Here is a 19,990-nt window from a genome sequence, read left to right as displayed (position 1 = left end):
CTACAGACTGAGAGAATAACGATGGGCTGTTTGGAGCCCAAGGCCAGCGTGAATTCGCTCCGGCAGCGGCAGAGTGCTTCGCCACCATCTCTCTGAATGCACTCCCAGGAATGGATCGACCTAAAGCCCGGGCGGGGCTGGCAAGGCCCTGGCAGCTCGCTGGGAGGAGTCGGAAGCTCCCAAACTGGCCACAGGGCTTTAGGCCTCTTCAAATATGACTAGAGGCCCCAGGTGGTGCTGCCAGATACACATTGGACGCTAAAGGCAAGGCTGATGGTTCAAACCCCCTAGCTGCTCCTCGGGAGAAAGATGGGGCCGTCTGTTCCTGTACAGATCCACAGCCTCTGAGACCCCTTGTCAGGTCACCACGGGTTGGAATCAACTTGGCATCAGTGGTCCCTGGATGGGGCGAGTGGTTTGCAAGCTCGGCTGCTGACTGAAAGCTTGGAGGCTCAATCTACCCAGCGGGGCGCCCAAGAAAGGCCTGACAATCGACTTCCGAGAAAAGCCCGTCACTGGGCACCTGATGGAGGTCAGGTCCACTCTGACACATGGGGGTCACCTGGAGTGGACGGGCTGGCACGTGTGTGCATGTGGGGGACACACAGGCCGTGTCCTGTGGACAGCAGCTGCCCTGGGGTGGTGGGACGTGGGGGGTTGTGCACAGAGTCCTTTGTGCTTTGCAACACGGCCTGAGCCGCTGGCCCCTCTGCTCTGTAGCCAGGCTGCTGGGGGTTGGGGTGGGAGATGGCTCAGCTCCCACGCGGGAAAGCACCTGCCTGCGTGGACCCACACCACTGGGGCCCCTCGTGGTCCCAGCGGCAGAGTGTGGGTGCACAGAGCAGGCGGGCTCCAGGTGGGGAGGGGAGTGGAGTGGCTCAGATATGAGCGGAGCACCAGGCTTTGCTCTGGGGACCCTGGTCGTTGCTCCCATGGGGCCCGTGGCTGCTGATTCAAAGGCCTGCAGGTCTCGAAGGGATCTGTGACAGGCCCATGGGTGGCGCCAGTGATTTGTGCTTGGCTATGAACAGAAAGGCTGGTGGTATGAATGCGCCCAGCGGCATCATGGGAAAAAGGCCTGGCAGCCTTCTGAAAACTCAGCCATCACACGCACCCTCTGCGCCTGAGGGCGTCCGGGCTGCGGCTGACTATGGGGCAATGGGCTTTCCTGTGCCATCAGGGCACAGGCTGTTTCTGAAACAATCATGTCTCTCTTGGTTGGCCACCTCCAGGTGGAGCTCCTATCCCGAATCCAGAAGCTGGGACCCCAGCTTTGCCTCTCTGAGCTCAGTCAAAAATGTGGTACGGCCCGGGAGAGAATGGGATGGGAAGGTGGCGCCACCCTGGACAGGCGTGGTCCTCGGGGAGAGTGAGGAGATGGATGTGTGCCGTGAGCTGGCCTGGGGCCTCGCACTCACTTCACCCCGCACTCCCTCCTTTCCTGTCCATCCCAGACATGGCACCCCTGACTCGGGAGAGAATTGGCCTCTGGGGACTGGCTCAGAGCAGCACAGGGCTGAGTGGGGCCACCTCCCTCCCTCTGGGGACACAGCCTGGGAGCAGCCGCAGGTTGGCGGTGTGAGATGCTGTTCTTAGAGGTGGCCAGCCCAGGGAAGGAGGGTCTGTGCTTTGAGGGGGCACTTGAAGGGCCTTGGTGGCTGTCCTCAATCTACTCTGGGGCAAGTGTGTGGGAGCCCAGAGCAGGGAGGGGTCTCTGTCTGTGGCAGGGGAGGCTCTAAGAGGTGGGTGGGGCTTGATCCAAGAGGTGGGATGCAGGGAGCTCCTTGGGTCCTCTCCCAGAGAATCCTGGGTACTTTGCCCCCTCTGTCTTCCAGGCTTGGTGGGCTCCCTCCTCTGTCCCCGTTCCTGAACCCACTGCACGCACCGGTTCTGGGCCATCTGCTGCCTCCACCTCAGCTGGGCCCTCTCCTGCTACCCGTGCTTTGCCTGGGAGGGGGCGCCGGCCCAGAGCCCTGGCTGCCTAGGCTGGGCATGGGCACCGCCCACTCCAAGGCTCCCACCGCCCAGGCTCCAGCCACTTTTCCGGAAGTCCCAAGCTTGAGCTCCTCCCTCCCTGGAGGGTTGAGGGCACACCTGCTTGCTGAGACCCCAAAGCCTGTGCCCTGCTCTTTGCAGTCCTTCCCAGACCCACCCAGCTGCATCCACAGGTCAGGCCTGAGCAGAGGACTAGGGGTGTGTCTCTCTGACCTGTACACACACCTGGACAGCAGGTGGTGCTGTTGGCCTGGTGAGCACAGATTTGAGGCAGATGTGCCGCCTCCAATGTGCCTGGCACCCTGGCCCTGGGAGCCCCCGTGGCCCACGGGGCTGGTGACCCCCAGAGCTCTCCACTCTGACCTCCAGGGGCTCCTGGCTGCAACCTGGCTCTGCAGGGTTGTGTGGGCCCTCGGGCAGCCAGCACCCTGAAGGCTGCCTCAGTGTCCTCTTCTGAAGGGGAGGGCTGCACCTTCCCACCCTGCAGCTGCCCAAGTGGCTGCAGGAAGGTCTGAGGGCCCCGGAGGGTGGGAGCTGAGCTCAGGAGGTACTGAGAGCTGGCTTATTGCCCCAGGCCCCCAGGCGAAGGGTCGGCAGGGACATAATCACCGGCTGGGTCAGGCCACGCCATCAACCAGCCTGGTTCCTACTAGAATGAAAGGGACATCGAGGGTGGCGGACTGGTCGGCGGCGGGCCATCATGGCTGGGAGGTGGGGTCAGAAGGGGCTCTCGGTCCCTCTCTGTGTCCTTCACCTGGGCTTGCTAAATGACCAGCGCTGGCCCTCTCCTCTCTGCCGGCGATTAAAGGAGCAGGGTGGAGGACGCCATCTCTGAGACCTGCCCCGTCCCACCAGCTAGCAAGATGTCCTCGTTACAGAGTGCAGCCCGGGGCCCCTGCTCAGCCCTAGTGCCTGGGTTTGTGTCTGATCCCGGGAATCTAACTGCCAATGTGGGGCCAGGAGCTCTCTGGACGGGGGTGTTCACCAGGGCTCTGGGGTCTTTGACACATACACACACACACACACACACACACACACACACACACCCCAATGTGCTCGATTGGGGGGGGTAAGAACTCTCCCAGGGAAAAGAAAAGCGGGGGCACACCTGCAGCGGGCTACACCCCCACTCACACAGGACTTGAGTGAGCACGTGCAGGTGGGCACAGCACACGCCCCCCAGGCTCGCCCTCCGCCCCCGCACACTCCCGGCCCACACGCCCTCCTGCACGCGCGCACACGCAAGTGCAAGGACACACAGGAAGGGAGGAAGAGTTACCCATGAGCAGCTGGCGCTTCCCCCGCTTGTCCACATCAGCTAGTGACGTGGCATTGGACCGAGAGCGCTCAATTGCAGCCTCATGCTTCTCTAGAACACAAGTAAGGGACAAACACGGAGCCCGTGGTTAATGAGGCCCATTCCCGCCGCCGAGACAGCCAGCCTCCGGCGGCCCCGCCAGGGGACTCCTCCCGGAGACTCTGAATGGGGGGTGCTCGGGGCAGGAGGGGGAGGGGGGACACACAGATGGGACACAGAGGAGCAGGCTGAGGTCAGAGCGGCCAGGGTGCGTGCAGGCGCACGGTGGGGGACGGCGGGCTTCAGGCTGGAGAGGCGGGTGCGGGACAAGGAGCAGGCCGCGAGGTCCGGTGATGGCTGCGCCCGGGCAGCAGACACCCTGCCAGGAGGGTGTTTGTCAAACACTCATGCAAAATTAAGAACAAAACACACGGAGGGGGCACACAAGTCAAGGAACCGCGGCAGCAGACGCAGAGAGGTGGGGTGGGGATGTGGGCAGTGCTGGTTGCCTGCTTGTCTACGGGAGGCTCAGCTGGGGCTGCACGGGGGCTCAGGGTGTGATGGGCCGGCAGGAGGGTCATGTCACGGGGGCTGGGGCACAAAGGCACACCAAGAACCATCCCAGGGATGCAGGGGCAAGGGGCGGGGCACATGGCCAGTTGGCCTGGGACCCTTTGCTTGGGCAGATGTGTGGGGGACACTTGTTCCCCATGTGGATCAGGGCCAGATGCAGGGTCTGTCCTCTGGGCCTGGGGTGACACTGGGGCATGGCTGGGGCTCGGGACCCGACTTTAGAAAGCAGAACCCGCCTGGCAGGGACGGTCACATGCAGCAGACGTGAAAAATCCAAAAACGGGGACCCAGAGGGGTGAGTGGGGCGGACGAAGACAAGATGTGTTAGACAGAGGGCTGGCGGGTGTCTGGGGGTGACCGGGAGGGGATGAAGACGAGGGGTGGGGGTGGGGGTGGGGAGGCCTCCAGGCAGGACAGCGGAGGAGGGAGAGGCAGGAGGAGGAGGTTCTAGATGGGATCAGGCTGCAATAGAGACACTGGTCTGAGACCGGGTTTTGCTTTTAATTTTGTTGGTGGTTTGCTCGCTTTGGTTTGGCTTTTGGCTCCAGAAATCACGACCGAATGTCGGGCATCAGACAAGACAGGCAATCAGGTGCCATCACCAGAGAAGCGGGAGGGATGGGATAAAAATGAAATAATAATAATAAACAAAAACAAAACAAAAACCAAAAACAAATGGTCGTCTGAGAGAAGAGACCACACAGGGGAGGCAGGCCCCGGCAGGGGCGGCGGCGGCAGGTGGCGGCAGCAGCAGCAGCAGCAGCCCTGTGTCCCGGGGCGCGGGTGTGACAGGTCAGCCTCCCACCCCCGACCCTGCGCCTGTGCTCCTGCCCGCCACCCCCAGGGAGGCAGGGGACACGCAGGCCAGCTCTGGGTGTCTCGGGCCTGGCCACCACTGCTAGCCCCTCAACCCCTTTCCCGCCACACGAAGGTTCGTTAAGATAGAAGACCCTGGTCTACGGGACAGGCATTTGCCTCTGTGTTTTTAAGCTGCCATGCCCACACTGATGAGGGAAAAGGAGCTGACCCTGGCATCGATTTTGAAATCCCTCTTTTTTCCTTCACCCCAGTTTAACACACGATGACTGGTAGTTGAGTGGGGTAGTGATTGTGGCAGGAAAATTCACAACCATGCAAGCTTCGCCTTGCAGGTACGGATCAGGAGGGCGGGGACTGACCAGACTCAAGGGTCCCGGTCCCAGAGAGGTGGCGGGAGGTGGGGGTGCCCTGGAGAGAATGTGAGCCTGAGTTTGAAACACCCCCCTCCCCCACTCCTGAGCCACACATCACCTCCTTCCCTCGGCTGGGGGGCACTGGGCCTGCTGGGTGCTTTCCATCCAATTCAGGAAAAAAGCTGCCCCCTGGGGACCCCCTTGCTTGGGACGGGCTCACATGGAGGCCCGTGCTTGGGTAGGTCAGGCCCATGGAAACCCGAGTAGAGCTGCCTGGTCTATGTGCCTGGGTCTCCACAGAGCCCCTCTCCTGGGGGTCCCGCCACCACAACATTATGGCGGGGGGGGGGGGGCAAGGGGAGGAGTTCCTTCTCTTGTATTTTGGAGCCTTGGGTGTGGCGGGGTGTTGGCTGACTTTGAGGGCCACGTGGGGAGCGCGTGGAGGGCAGGGCGGGCTGACTCACCGATGCAGGTCCGGCCGTCTGTGTGCAGGGCGTACTTGTGGTGGCAGCCACACGTGGGGCCTGTGTCCGTGTCCTCACAGCTGTGCTGGCAGCCTCCGTTTCCATAGTTGCAGGTCACTAGTCGGGCCGAGGGGGGCGTACGGGTGTGAACAGAACAACAAGCTATTAGCGTGTGTCTGCTGGGGGCTCCTCGTCAAGGCCTCTCCAGGGGTTCTGGTGGATGGGCCAGAGCACATGTCCCTTTATGACAGCCTGTCTCAGTGGGCGCAGAGAGATCAGTGTGTGTGTGTGTGTGTGTGTGTGGTGGGGGCTGCTGAGTTGGGGACACGTCTCCTCTCTATTTGTGTGAGGTTTCCCTTCACAGGGCTGTGTGCAGGACGGCGAAGGTGACACTCACAGTCTACAGCCCGGTGGACCCCTCAAACTTTCTCCGCCTGATCCCAGGCCCGATCTCTTCCAGCACCAGGGCATGCACACACCCTTCAGCCCAAACCCCCAAATCATCACCCTGGACCCAGATCGGTGAGAAAGGGGGCCCCCCCGCTGAAAGCAGAAATGACAGACCGACCCAGGTTTATTCAGATGGACTTAGCGAACACCACGGTCCCTGGTTAGGGAGCAAATGTGCCCAAGGAGACTCAGCGGGCTGGACCTCTCCAGGGGGCCTCTCAGGACCAGCCTCCCATGCTCTGGGGGCTGGGGAGGGGCACCTCCTGTCCAGTGGTGGCCAGGTGTCCACTTGGGAACGGTAACCCTCTGTCCAGAATTCTGTGAACTTCAGAGGGGGCCAGGAGCCCTGGTGTTGTACTGGTTACACACCAGGCTGTGATCGGCAAGGTCAGTAGTTTGAAACCACCAGCCGCTCCGCTCCGTGGGGGGAAGACAGGGCTTTCTCCTTCTGCAAGCCATGTACAGTCTCAGAAACACAGAGGGGAACTTCCACCCTGCCCCATCAGGTCACCATGGGTTGGCATCGACTCGGTGGCGGTGAGAGTCGGGTCAGAGGGGCAGGCATTGGGCACCTGTTACCCATTGTACTGAGAAGGGGGACCCGGAGTGTGGCGAATGTGCCCCAGGAAGGTTCCAAACATCTCAGAGATGATGCTGCCCCTGCGGTTCCCTGGGACAACTCCTTGCACCCCAAGGACAGCAGGGCTCCTGGGGGTGCAGCCCCGAGTGACGGTGGGGCTGGTCAGTCTGATCACACGCAAATGCCACAGCAGGTGAGGCTGCTGTGACGAGGGTGGCTTCACGTCCGGTGACCCAGACCCTGGCCTTAGCAACCTGGGGCTCCGTCCAGAGAAGACCCCAACTTAATTTAGGGGTAATTCAGGGACTGGCCGCATGGCTTCAGGAGACCTAGGCTCCATCTCTGAGTAGGCTCACTGGCTGTGCAGTGATCCTCTCTCGTACCGAAGCAGCTCCTGTCTCTCAGGGAGCCTGGTCTCAAGGGCGGAGAGAGGCCTGAGACCAGGCCGCTGCCTTGGTGACCCTGCGGTGAGCCTGCTTCAGAGGGGCGCAGCAGAGGCCTCTGTCAGAGCCCGCCAGCTGCCCCCAGGCTGTGTCCTGCTTGGTGACCAGGAGGTGAGAGGCGGGCCTGCCTGAGGTGATGCAAGGGGCTGTGCTTGCAGGTCAGGGTCTCCACCAGGAGCCCGGCCTCTCCTGGACGCTGAGGGCCACGCTTACTGTGCTTCTACCCAGAGTCACGTGGGCCCTAAGAGAGACCCATGGGTGTTCATGTCGGGAGCCTTGAAGTGGGTCCTGGGCTCTGGACAGAGAACAGGCTCTGGGGAGAGCTCCTGAGGTCTGGTCAGCCCAGAGAGGCTGGTCCAGCTGGCCCTCCACCACCAGCCCAAGTTGAGGGTTGGGAGGTTGCAGGCTCCCCAGGTTCTATGAAAAGGGCCAAGCTGATGGGACATCACATGGAAGGAAGCCAAGCCAGCGGACTGGGCAGTGCAGTCCCTCCGGGAAGGGTCCAGTGGGCGTCACTGGCTTCTTGGCTCTGGAAGTCGTCCGCGGTGCAAAGCTCAGGCTTTAAGCCCCGTGGGCTCATGGGTGGGCCGGGCTGCGGCTGCTGTAAACCAGCACACATTGCGGCCAAGGCTGAGCTCCTGTGTGACCAGTCAGGGAGTGGGACACAGTCTTGGTGCTCAAAGCCCAGCTCATGTCCCCCTGATGCCACAAGAGCACTGTGGGCAGCTGACCCCAGCGCCGTGCCTGGCCACAGCTGATGCCAGTCCACACACCCGTGCCCGGGTCTCTCTCTGGAGGTGCCACGGGAGGCTGGGGAGCGGGCGTTGCTCTCTTCCGGTCTCCACAGTTAGAGTTGCCAGGTGGTGGAGGCTGCTCTGCAGTGACGGGGCCCGCCTGCTTGGCACCGGGGAAAGCAGGGTCTGACTGGCATTGCAGGGCTGGAGCTGGGCACCCCCTTTGGCCCTGCCTCGGAGGCAGCACCCATGGCTCCCACCTTCCGAGCCCCAGCGCTGCCCCACTGGGCCCCCCACTTTTGTGGGTCGGTCATTTGGCCCCATGGGGTGTCAGGAACAGCTGTCCAGAGCTCAGGTTACCTGGGCGGGTGAAGTATCGGCCCCTTGTGGGGGATGGTGGGAGCTCAAGGGTCTGGGTCTGGGCCTTGGGGACTTTACGAGGAGAGCAGGTTGGGGATGAGGTGGCTCGACATTCAAAGTAGGCTCCCACGACCAAGGGGCCGGCGGCCTTCTCCCCAGCAGCACGTGGCCCAGGTCGGCCGGCCTCCACGCTCCCCACATCAGCACCTCAGCAGACACTGAGCCGGGAGGGAACGGCGCTGTCCATCTTTCCACCTCCGAGCAGGGGTTTGGGGTGAAGTGTTCTCCAGGTGTCTTGCTGTCCAACAGGGAGCAGCCACCCCTTCCTGCCTCCCCATCTCTCAGCATCTCCCTCCCGCCCCCAGCTGTCAGTCGGTCAGAGGGACTAGTCACTAAAGAGCTGGTGGCTACAGGAAGGCTGGACTCCATGAGTGGAGGTGGGAAGAGGACCTGCCACCCCACCCTCCCAGCAGAGTTCACTCCTCCTGGGCCTCCTGGGCCCCTGCCAGGTACTGCCAGGCCCAGCCCTGGCCACACCCCGAGGGGGCTGGGCTGTGAGTTCCCATCTTTATCCCTGAAATGAGTGGGCACAGAGCCAAGAGCGTCCTTCTTTACACCCCCCGTTGCCAGCCCGAGAGCCCGGGGGCGGATACCCCTGTGCCCACGGGAGAGTGTGGGCTCACCAGGCCAGGAGTGCGGTGCAGAAAGCACTGGCCAGGGTCCTCACAGGCCCCACAGTGGGGGTTTCTCAGGGCGCTGTGCCGGGTGGGAAGACCTCCAGCCTGGGCTTCGGGGCCCCACCCCTTGGAGCCCTCCCGGCCTCAGGGAGCCTTCCCTGGCCAGCATCCAGCAGTGAACCTGCCCTCTCGAAGCAGTGGCAGGAGGCGCGAGGGGGCGAAGGGCCGTTTGCCGCCATCTACCTACGTGTGCAGTCTTTCTGGTTTGGGGCAAGGTCAAAGCCGGGCCTGCAGTCGCACGCCACCCCCCCTTTGGGCGTCTCCCGGCAGATGTGGGCACAGCCGTGTTCTTTGTTCATGCAGTTCATGCCCTCTGTGGAGAGACAGAGAGGGGCGGGGGTTGGGATGTAGAAGGGAGCTGGGGTCTCAGCCACACGCCATGCTCTTGGGCTGCTCCCCCACATGCCTGTCCAGCGGGGCCCTGCGTGGGAGACCAAGGACAGGAGGCCCGCGGGGCAGGGAGGGAAGGTCCCTCAGTGAGAGCTGAGTAAGTGACACCTGGGGACCCCCCGAGGAAAGCCCGGCCCTGTGGTGGATGTGGGCACAGTCTGGGCAGGGTGCCACTCTACCAGTGGGTGGGATCAGCCAGGGACTGCACCCTCCTGGTCGCCCCACACTCCAGGCTCCACGTAGCTCTCCCCTCTCCCAGCTTCCAGGCAGAAACCCTTCCCATCATGGTGGGCTCATGATGAGTTAGCGTAGCAGGGGGTGGTGATACTAACAACACAGTCTGGGGGTACCTCCCCTGTCCAGGGCTGCCACCCGTGCCCCAGAAGACCCGGGGCCATTCTGATGTCCCCTGCTCTAACAGTGAGGGCACTGGTCTGTGGGTTCTTTCAAGACAACGTTCAGTCCAGCAGCCCCAAGGGGGCAGGTGAGGTGGTTCCACACCTTGAAGTGATGGATGTGCCGGGCTTCTCAAAGGGTCTCCCAAGGCCCTGAGGAGACCCCCCACCATTGCTGAGAGAGGGGGGAAGTGAGTCTCACGAGCCCTTGGGGAGACCCCTCTCCTCAGAGTGGATAACATGAGCCCCTGGGGGGACTCGGGCAGTGGTCAGGGGTCTGTTGAGTGTCCTGGCCCTGCCCCAGTCTGCTCCCAGCTGTCCATCCACGCCCCTTCCCCACCCCCTTCCCCGAGCTCCTGACAGGTGGAGGGAGGCTGCAGATCATGTGCACGGCCTCTCCGGGAAGGCTGGCCCCCCATGAGCCAGTCTCACCCCTCCTCCACCCCCAGGCTCTCGGACCTCCATGTGGCACCAAATGCCAGGCAGCAGCTGCCATCCCATGCCCGGGGACCCGTGCAAACTCCCATGGTGAGCCCAGGGCTTGAACCGGGGCCTCTGAGGACAAACCCCTGTCCCCTCTCCCTGGAGACCCCTCCGTGTACGGCTGGCCGACAAGTCAGTTTTCCCATGAACTGCTGGGACGCCTGAGGGACACTGGGCTCAGCCCTTTGGCTTGCTCACCTCCCTCAGCAGCCTCACACCCAGGGCTCCCCCACCCCAGCAGACGGCATGTCCCCTCCCTGGCGGCCGGAGCAGCTCAGACCCCCGCCAGGTGACCCCAGCGGATGCTCTCCTGGCGATTTGTGAGATGCTTCCCAAGTTGGTGAGGCCAGGGGTCCAGGAAGAGGACGCAGGCCACCAGTCCACGGCGGGGCTAACAGCAGGGGAGAGGGCAAAGCCGCCTTTGCCAATGGGCCCTACCTCCCACCTCCCACCGGTGGCAGGTGGTGGGGGGCAGGGGGGAGCAAGGAAGCCTGACAGCTCACAGGACTGGCGCCTCAAGGGCATGCTGGCCTCTTGCCTAGCAATCCTACAGGGCCAATCCATGCTAATCATGGCCCCGGGGAACTAGGTCGGGCACCCATCTCCAAATCAAACCACCTTGGCAGCTATGGTAAAGATCAACAAATGGACACATAAAACAATCAGACAAAACAGGTCCCATCTGATCATATCACTCTTACTTAATCTGTCACCCTCATTTTCTCACTGTTCAAATGAACTGCTGGGGTTCCCCTAGGGTGTCCTCAACTCCTCCACCACCCACGGGGAAAAGCACATTGATGACACGGGCCTCCCACCAGGAGCTGCACACCCACAGCCGGGCACCCCCCTCCCCCAACACCAATACCTGCCTCTAATGTTCTGACCTTTAAAAATCACCCGGTTTGCTCCCCAGCCAGGGACCGCCTTTCTTTTGGAGAACCCAGATGTTAGTGAGGATCCCTGGAGGTGTGGTGGTGACATGCTGGGCCACTAACCACAAGGTCGGCAGTTTGAAACCTCCAGCCGCACTGTGGGAGAAAGACGAGGCTTTCTACTCTTGTAGGGTGGCCGTCTCGGAAACCCACAGGGGCAGTTCGTCCTGGCCTATCGGGTCGCTGTGAGTCAGCGTGGGCTCGATGGCAGAGCTTGCTTGGCTCGAGACTTCAGTGGTCCGAGGGAAAGGGGTGTGCGGGCAAAGGCGGAATAACAGGCTGGGCGGCGGGTGGGGGGGCTGTTTTGTAGCACTTGCCAATTCCCATGGTGTAAACGATTCTGGGATACGTGGTCACTGCACTAGCAAGAGCTAGTCAACATTCACCCGTTTCAGGAGGCAGCATATGAGCAAGAACCAATGGTGCTGAAGGAAGAAGTTCAAACTACACTGAAAGCATTAGCCAAAAATCAGGCCCCAGGAGTTGATGGAATGCCAACTGAAAAGTTTCAACAACCCGAAGAAGCACTAGAAGCACTCACCCGTCTATGCCAAGACATTTGGGAGACAGCTACTTTGTCAAATGACTGGAAGAGACCCATGTTTGTACCCAGTCCAAAGAAAGGTGACCCAATAAAATACCCAAATTTAGAGCAATAGCATTGATATCACCTGCAAGGAAAATATTGCTGAAGACCAGCCAACAACAGTTGCACAGTGTCGTGATGAGGACCTGCCAGAGGTTCAGGCCAGATTCAGCAGAGGACAGGGAACAGGGGACATCATTGCTGAGGTCAGATGGCTCTTGGCTGAAACCCTTCATTGTGCTCATGGGAAACCTGAACACGGATCACGAGCAGTTGTGCGAACAGAACAAGGAATCCAGCCTGGTTTAAACGCAGGACACGTGTGCGTCAGGGTTGTGTCCTCTCACCATCCTTAGTCGGTCTGGATGCCGAGCACAGAACCCGACTTCTTTCAGACGTTGGCTTACATGAAGAACGACGTGGCACCAGGATCGGAAGAAGGCTTAGCCTGTGACCTGTGATCTACAGGTGACCCCACCTTGCTTGCTGAAAGGGAGGGGGACCTGAAGCACTTGATGAACCCCGAAGGACTGCAGCCTTCAGTGTGGGTCACAACTCAGTGTAAAGCAAACCACAACCTGCACAACGAGACCCACAGGCAACATCACGAGACGCGCAGGAGACAGGGACGCGGTCAAGGATTTCATCTTGCTTGAATCCGGTCAATGCCCAGGGAAACAGTGGTTAAGAGGTCAAAGGACACATTGCATTGGGTCAATCCGCTGCATAAGATCTCTTCAAAGTGTTGATAAGCAAGGATGTGACTTTTATTCTTATATGAAAAGATCATTTTATTGGGGGCCCTTACAACTCTTGTAACAATCCATACATCAGTTGTGTCGGGCATGTTTGTACAACTGTTGGCATCCTTCTTTTCTAGACATTTACTTTCTATTGAGTCTTTGGTGTCAGCTCCTTCCCCCCTCTACCCTCGTGACCCCTTGAAAAATTATAAATTATTATTATTTTCACATAGCACCCTGACCACTGTCTCCCTTCCCCCGTGGTTTCTGTTGTTCGTCCCCCTGGAATGTGTGTGTGTGTGTGTGTGTGTCCATCATTGCGATCGGTTCCCCCTTCCTTCCCTCCTCTCCCAACTTGCTCCAACCCTTCTGGTATCACTATTCCCATAAAAGCCACATTCTTGTTTATCAACACTTTGAAGACATCTTATGCAGCAGATTGACCTAGCCCCGATCCTGGATTCGTGTGTCATGATGGGTACCTGTGCACACGCTCCGGTCTAACCCGGAGCGATAGGCGATACTGGGGTCGTGACAGTGGGACTGAGGAAGCCTCAAGGAACCAGAGGAGTATTGTGTGTTTAGGATGCGACTTTGAGGAGGGCTGAGGTGGGCCTGACCCATGCCGTGGTGTGTCCAGTGGCCTGGTATGCATGCGACAGCTGGACACTGACTAAGGAAGGCCACAGAAGAACCGATGCGCTTGAATGGTGGTGCTGGACAAGAAGCACCATGGACTTCCCAAAGGAACACGTGCCCTTGTCTGGAAAGAAGTACCGCCAGAAAGCTGCTCAGAGGCAAGCCTTTGTACAAGACTTTGTCTCTTGTGCTTTGAACTGTTGTCCGGAGAGCCAGGGCAGCCCAAAGGAAGAAGCCTCCTGACCAGATGGATTGACCCAAGAACACCTGTGAGGATGGCACAGGACTGGGCTGGGCTTCGTTCTTCTGTGCCCAGGGTCCCTATGAGTTGGAACCAACTTGGTGGGTGTAGTGGTTGAACCCCGGAAGGCCAGCCGTTCAAAACCACCAGCCGGTCTTTGGGGAGAAAGACTGGGCTTGCTGTTCCCAGGAAGAGCTACAGTCTCTGGAACCACAGAGCCCTCCAGGGTTGCTACAAGTCAGGACTGCCTGGATGGCGGTGAGTTGGGTCTTTAACAACACATCGCTCTGGACAAGCTCCCTGTGAGACGGACAGTACTGGTGAGCCGGGTCGAGTCAGCCCTGTGGACCCCTGTCTTAGAAGGGCCGTCATCAAATGTGGGGATGAGTCTGACCTTACTGGTTGTGCATCTTGGGGGAAATAACAGCCCTTCTCTGAGCCTCATCGATCCCAGCGAACGATGACCTGTCTTGCCATGCAGGTGGGTGCATTAACGGAGGCCCCAGGCAGGACAGTGCCAGGTGCCACTGCTTCGGTTCTGACTCACAGTGACTCTGTACACACCGCCTGGTCCCACGCCATCCTCACTGCCATGGTTCAGCCCCATGAGACAGCCACTGCGTCCCTCCATCTCATCTTGGTGGCCGCCTCTCCACGTTACCCAGCAGCATTCTTTCTGCTGGAACGGGGCTCTCCTGATGACACGCCCAAAGCACATCAGACGTAGTCTCACCACCCTCACCCCTAAGGCCCCTTCGACGTCTCTTTTAAGCCCCTTCCTCCAAGGCAGGTGTGTTGGGTCTTCTGGCAATCTGCGGCATTTTCAGGATTCTCCATCGGTGAATGCACCGATTCTTCTTTGGGCTTCCTGACTCCATGTCTTCTCATAGGCACAGGAGGAGACTGGAAAGGCCATGGCTGGGCTCAGGGGCACCTTAGTCCTCAAAGTGATGCCCTGGCTTTTCAACACTTTGAAGCAGTGCTGGTGCAGCAGAGTGGCCCCCAGCAAATGCCCTTTGATCTCCTGACTGCTGTTTCCATGAGCACTGACCGTGGAACCCAGCAGGGGGGGTGGCAGGTCCTCATTCACTGAGACCAGGTCTTTTCCCAGAGGCTCTGACCTGAGAAGGCAGATGCTCTGGCTGGGTTGGGCAGCGCACTTCAGAGCAGGCTGTCAGGAGAAGGCCACTGGGACATATCTGACCCCTCCTCAGGCCCCCGGGGAGACTCCTGCTCAAGCAAGGGTGTGGCCAGTGGGTGGCCCTGTCCGACATGACTGCTTGGTCTTGTGCCATCCCCGTGCACCACGGGTGCAGCTTTGGGACCCACAGGGTTTTCACCAGGGCACATCACCAGGCCTTTCTTCCTAGGGCAGCTTAGCCTGGCAGGCCCACTACAGCCTGTTCAGCATGGCAGCAGCATGCAGGCCCCTGGGGGCAGATGGGTGGTGGCTGAGGCTGAATGCTTTGGCTGGAATCGAACCTAGGTCTCTCGCATGGAAGTTGAGTCATACCATTGAGTGGCCGCTGCCCCTTGTCCACTCTCAGTGGACACCATTGACAGTGGGGAGGCAGGGGTAAGCACAGCCAGGTGCGGGAAGGGCCTGTGGGCAAGCAGCATGGGTGGACAAGGGGCCTGCATTGGCCATGCCCAGGCACGGAGGCAGAGCTTCTGGGAACCACCGCGGCATCCGTCTGAGGGCTTGAGGCTGAGCCTCTCTGGGTGGGCAGCAGTTGCCTCCAGGGGACCCTCCTTGGTGAGCACGGCCAGCCTGCGCACCTGGGACGGCCCTCTCTGGGGAGCACGGAGCGGGGCCTGGAGGACCAATGACGTCACTCCCTTGCTCATGGAGGGCACCTTCCTCTCTCTGCTTCCTGTTACACCAGCTTCTGCTGACCCCGGTCACTTGGGGGAGGATGGCAGGCCCAGTTTGTCTTTTCTGCATCACAGGTACCCAGCAACTCTGCCCTACAGCCCCTGTCCTGCCCTGTCCCTGTCTTTCTCTCTCTCTCACTGGCCTTCCCCCCTTCTTCCCTTCCCTTCTTTCCGCGCATGGGAGGAAGACGGGGAGGGTGGGGAAGAGAAACGAAGGCTACTCTGTCCGAGGTCACATCAGACCCTCGGAGGGATTTGGGGTGAGGGCTTGTGAGCACGTGGGGGTGGCGCCCCTGGTGGCCAGTGAGATGCAGAAGGGAGGCTGGATGCTAGGCCTGCGGTCAGCTCTGGCCACACAGCCATCCCACGGGACTCTCTTCACCTGGGCATGTCACATAGGTGCCCACCACAGGACCAGGGGTGAGGACTTAGCGTCCCCAGGCTGTAGGGGCCTGAGGACAGCCTCTCACAGGGGAGGTGATGGGTGACAGTGGCTCAGGGCCTGGGGTAGCCCCACTTTCTGGAGCCCCCCTGAGCCTGGGGGATGGCATGAGTGTCCCGCGACCCCTGCTTCTCACTAGGAGGGCGGGTAGAGGTGCAGGGCACTGGAAAGAGGGAGACCGGGCCAGCCTGAGCCACCTGGCCCTGGTCCTGCTGGGACTGGGGCCACAGCAGAGGCCACCTGAGAGGTGAACCCTGGGGCAGGTGAGGTGCTCCGCACAGAGCTCGTCTGAACCCAAGGGGTCCTCGGCATCCTCTTGCAAGGGACCTTAAGGGTTGGGAGACCCCAGGCCACCAGACTCCCGAGGCAGCTGGTTCTCTGTGGCCAGCTCTGGTTTCTTCCCACCGATGCCCACTTGCCCCTCTCAGCTCACACTAACCCAGCCCAGGGCTCGGGGGCTGGTCCTGTCCTCCCATGCCCACCCGGCCCAGCTCCTCGGCGTGACCTGGGAGAGGAAGTGGTGACCCAGTCAGCAGAGGCCCCTGTGGGTTTCTGCTACGGGAGAGAAAGCCAGACTCTGTTTCAGTCCTTCCCAGAAAGCCTGGTCTCCCTTCGGCGCCTGGTGCCGGGCAGCTGGGAGCTAATGGAAGCGCATCCATCCAAATTCAATTACATCTGGCCAGCTCGGCCGGCCAGCAGGGCCCCAGCCTTGGGGGCAGCCACCTGCGGCTCGGTGCTGGCGTCTGCTCCCCTATCTGGCCTCGGTTGTCTTCTCAAGGGGCAGGGTCAGCACCTTAAAAAGATCCTCAAGCAGGGTGGAGTGTGTGTGTGTAGGAAGTGTGTATGTGCGTGTCTCTCTGTGCGGATAATGAGTGTGTGTCTGTGCATGTGTGTGTGAGGAAGAGCCTGTGTGTCTGTGTGTGGGGGAGCAAGAATGCTTGTGGGAGGATAGTGTGGTGTGTGAGTGTGCAGAGAATGTGTGTGTGCGCAGGAGCGTCGGTCTAAGTGTCTGCATGTGTGTCTGTCTGAGTGAGCGTGTCTGTGTGCATATGGGGAGTGTGTGTGGGGAGGTGTGTGTGAGTGCACGTGTGCGTGCGTGTGTGTGTGCCCCCTCTGAGAAGCCCCTGTCCTGTGATGTTAGGGAGGCATGGCGTTTGAGATTTGGCTCTGAGTGCCCATTTCATATACAGGCTTGACCACAGTGAGGGAGGCCTGCTGGGGGGCCACACAGGGTCCGTGGCCAGGGCCTGGACTCTATCTTCTCTCCTCTGTGTCCCCCCTCCCAAGTGCCCCCTGTGTCCATGACCTTACCCACCCTGGCCTGCTTCTGGTGTGTCCAGAGGGGGCCACGGCCGTAGCCAGCGGTGTGGCTCCTTCATCAAGCAGAGTTCACGGTGGATTCTAAGCAGGGGGTGGTGGTGGGGGGAGTTGTGGGGGGTGGTGGTGGGATTCTGTTTGCACTCAGGACGGGGCCTCTCCCTGCCCTGGCACAAGGAATGGCTCCCAGGGGTCGTTGCTATGGCAATTCCCTCAGCAACAGAATCTCCCACGTCCAGTCCTGTCCTGGGAATGGCTCCCCTCAGACCGGGAGCAGGACTTCTCCTCCCCCACTCACTGCTGGAACGAGATGCGCCCTGGGGGTGGTGTGGGGCTGAGCTCTCCAGCTCCTTGTCCCGCAAACGGCTGCTTCTGTGAGGTTGGGTGAGGGGAGGGGGGTGTGGAGGCACAGGCACAGCTGTGGGTCTGGGCTGGGGCAGAGAGGACCCCGAGGCAGATGTGCGCCTTCCCCTAGCCCACCCACCAATGGTGTGCCAGTTCACGTTTTCCCCATGGCTCCGCACTGTCCCCACTAACAGATGAGCACACCAAGGCTGGGAGAGCTGAGTGCTGGGGTGTGTGTGTGTGGAGGGGGGAGAAGGCTGCCTGCAGGACCCGGCAGAGCAGGACAGAATGACCGCACTGTGGGGAGGAGCCCTGAGGAGGCAGTGGGTTACACACTGGGTTGCTAACCACAAGGTCAGTGGTTTGAAACTACCAGTCGCTCTGTGGAAGCAAGATGAGGCTTTCTACTCTCTAAAGGGTTACAGACTCAGGACCCCACTGGGGCCCCCGCCCCACTCTGCCGCACGGGGTCAGTCTATGGCAGTGAGCTTGGTTTGGGTGGGTTGCAGGGGAGGGCACTCAGCCCAGCTGCCCCCCAGGGCGCATCCGATGGACAGACATGCAGCATGCCTCTTCAGACCTCAGAGTGGACACTGTTGTCCCCACGTGAGGAGACAGAGGGAAGTCCATTGTGTACCCTTCACTAGACTTCCCAGAAACCAGGGAGCAGGTTGGGAGGACAGGCCGGGGGCCTGGACAGATCCTCCTTTGTCTCAGGGCATTCTAGCGTTGATGGGAAATGTCTATGTGGCGTGGAAGGACCCAACTCTGTCCCTCAGACAGCCCATCTTGACTACCCATGCTCTGGGCCCCCGACCCTGGGTGTCAGGCCTCACCCTCTGTCCCAGCTCTGTCCTCAGGCAGGATGCAGCCCTATCTCACCTGGAACCAGAGGCCTAGGAGAGATGGGACCAGAGGGACGCCTTCCCACCTGCACCTGCCCGGGCAGCAGCTTGATCCCAGTGTCTCAAAGCAACGATGTCATTGGCTCATGATTCCTGGACTGGACAGGGGGAGCAGACGCCTGAGGCTGGTCTGTGTGTCATGAAGACTTGCTTCCCAAGAACTTTCCAGAGCTCAACGTGGGCCGATTCCTGCTACAGAAAACCTGCAGGGCTTCCCTTGCCCCCACCCCACCCCTCACTCTCTCAGCATGTCTCCAGGGTCCTCTCAGCTGTCCTGGCCTCCTCCAGGGCCCTAGGTGGAGGCGGACAGGTTGTAGCTGGCTGCACAACCCACCTCGCACCTCACTGCTGGGTGCCACTGCCTCCAGGGAGCCCATCGGGCTGGATCAGGGCCTCGCCTGGACCACTAGTGAATGGTGAATGGCTGGGCCTCTCCCCCGATGGAGGGCTCTTGGAGGGCGCAGGGCCAAAGCCCGAGTCACCTCTCCACACTCTCACCTGCCTCCACCCCAAGCAAATGCTCCACCTGCCTGGACCAGGGGCCTGGTCTTGACCACTCTTTGGGCTCACCTGGGATCCTGGCCAACTGGCTCTCCGCCTGCCTGGCGCCACCTGAATGCCCTAATTACACTCTGGAAGCACCTGTGCAGAGCGGCTCTCCCAGCGCCCCTCATTATGGGTGAGGGTGGGGTTAGCAGAATTGCAGGTCTGGGTTCCCACCACGTGCCGCCCCCCACCACCCCCATGAGTTAAATCCTCCCAGGCAGATTCAGGTCCGGCCGAGTGCCAGCCAGTCAAGGTGTCCCGACTGGACCCCCAGCTATCCATGAGCGTACGTAGCTGCCCAGCTAGGCTTCCTAACCCTGGGCACCTGCAGGCTCTGAGAGAAAGATGCCCATCTCTCAGATCCTGCCAGGGAGCGGGTGGCCGTGCCACCCTGGGCAAACACCCACCTCAGCCTCTGTCCATGGTCGCCCTGCTCCTCACTGCCCCTGCGCATTAGTCACACATCGTAGCCAGTGCCAGGGACAGAGTTCAGTGTGGGCGCCTGCTGGGCCTGGGGGACCTGGCTGCAGGGCTTAACCATCCCTGCTCCAGGACCCTCACCTTCAGTAGGCTGACCTGTCCCACCCCAGACGCCCAGACTCCTGGCCCAGCATGGCCCCGCCCCTTCCTCCAGGAACCCCAGGAGTGTCCACCTGCCTGCCCATCCCATGCTCTGGCCTCGGGGTCCACGCCTCCCTGTGTCTGACTCCCGAGCTGTCCACGCGAGTCACTCATTGACCCTCATAGTGGGTGACCCCAGGTGGGTAGGGCATGGGGGTTGACAGGCTTGTTCAGGCAGGATGGCTGGTGGGCCTGTGGCGGCTGGCACCAGGCTGAGCTCCTGCCTACCTACCTTCTCCCCACCCCACCATCTTCTGGGAGCTCTGTGGAGAGCACCTGGACGAAGGCTCTGGTTTGACCGGACCCAGGCCACTTAGTGGTCAGTGGCAGCCACCAGCCACGCCACCCTGCTGTTGAAACTCAGGGAGTGGCTCTACCTCGTCGATCTGCCCTTCCTCCACAAGACCCTGCTGAGATCCCACGTGGACCGGCCAGTGAGCTAGCTCACTGTCAGATGGACAAAGCTCACCCATGGCTGCTCAGACACAGAGACTGAGCTGGGCGGAGCCCCTCCAGCACAGTCCTCCCCACCGCATCTTGATCTGAGCAGGCACTGGGAACCTCTGACCGTCTGTCCTTGGGGACATGGGGACAGGGGCCTTCAAAGTGGGTCTGTGCAGACACGTGTTAGAGGTGGCCGAGTGAGCAGGGGGGGGGGGTGCGCAATAGGCTCTGCTTCATGTCCTGGCCCCTCCCAAGGTGCGGGGTTTAGACCCCCAGCA

The 19,990-nt window shown here is 60.8% G+C and overlaps 1 protein-coding gene across 1 annotated transcript in view; it reads right to left on the bottom strand.

Moving 5' to 3' along the window:
* SCUBE1 (signal peptide, CUB domain and EGF like domain containing 1) overlaps window positions 1-19,990 on the bottom strand; it is a 135,289-nt gene that overhangs the window by 32,609 nt on the left and 82,690 nt on the right. Inside the window, exons 5-7 of the mRNA XM_045290811.1 lie at window positions 8,993-9,118; window positions 5,502-5,618; window positions 3,275-3,364 (exon numbers count right to left, since the gene is read on the bottom strand). Coding sequence (XP_045146746.1) covers window positions 3,275-3,364; window positions 5,502-5,618; window positions 8,993-9,118 — 333 coding nt within the window. The remainder of the gene's footprint in view (window positions 1-3,274; window positions 3,365-5,501; window positions 5,619-8,992; window positions 9,119-19,990) is intronic.

The sequence above is a fragment of the Echinops telfairi genome, unplaced genomic scaffold (assembly GCF_000313985.2).
Source record: "Echinops telfairi isolate 266 unplaced genomic scaffold, ASM31398v2 ScPeMD7_2;HRSCAF=8, whole genome shotgun sequence".
Classification (NCBI taxonomy): domain Eukaryota; kingdom Metazoa; phylum Chordata; class Mammalia; order Afrosoricida; family Tenrecidae; genus Echinops; species Echinops telfairi.
Note: the sequence above shows the minus strand (reverse complement) of the source record. Positions and strands in the feature narration are given on the sequence as shown.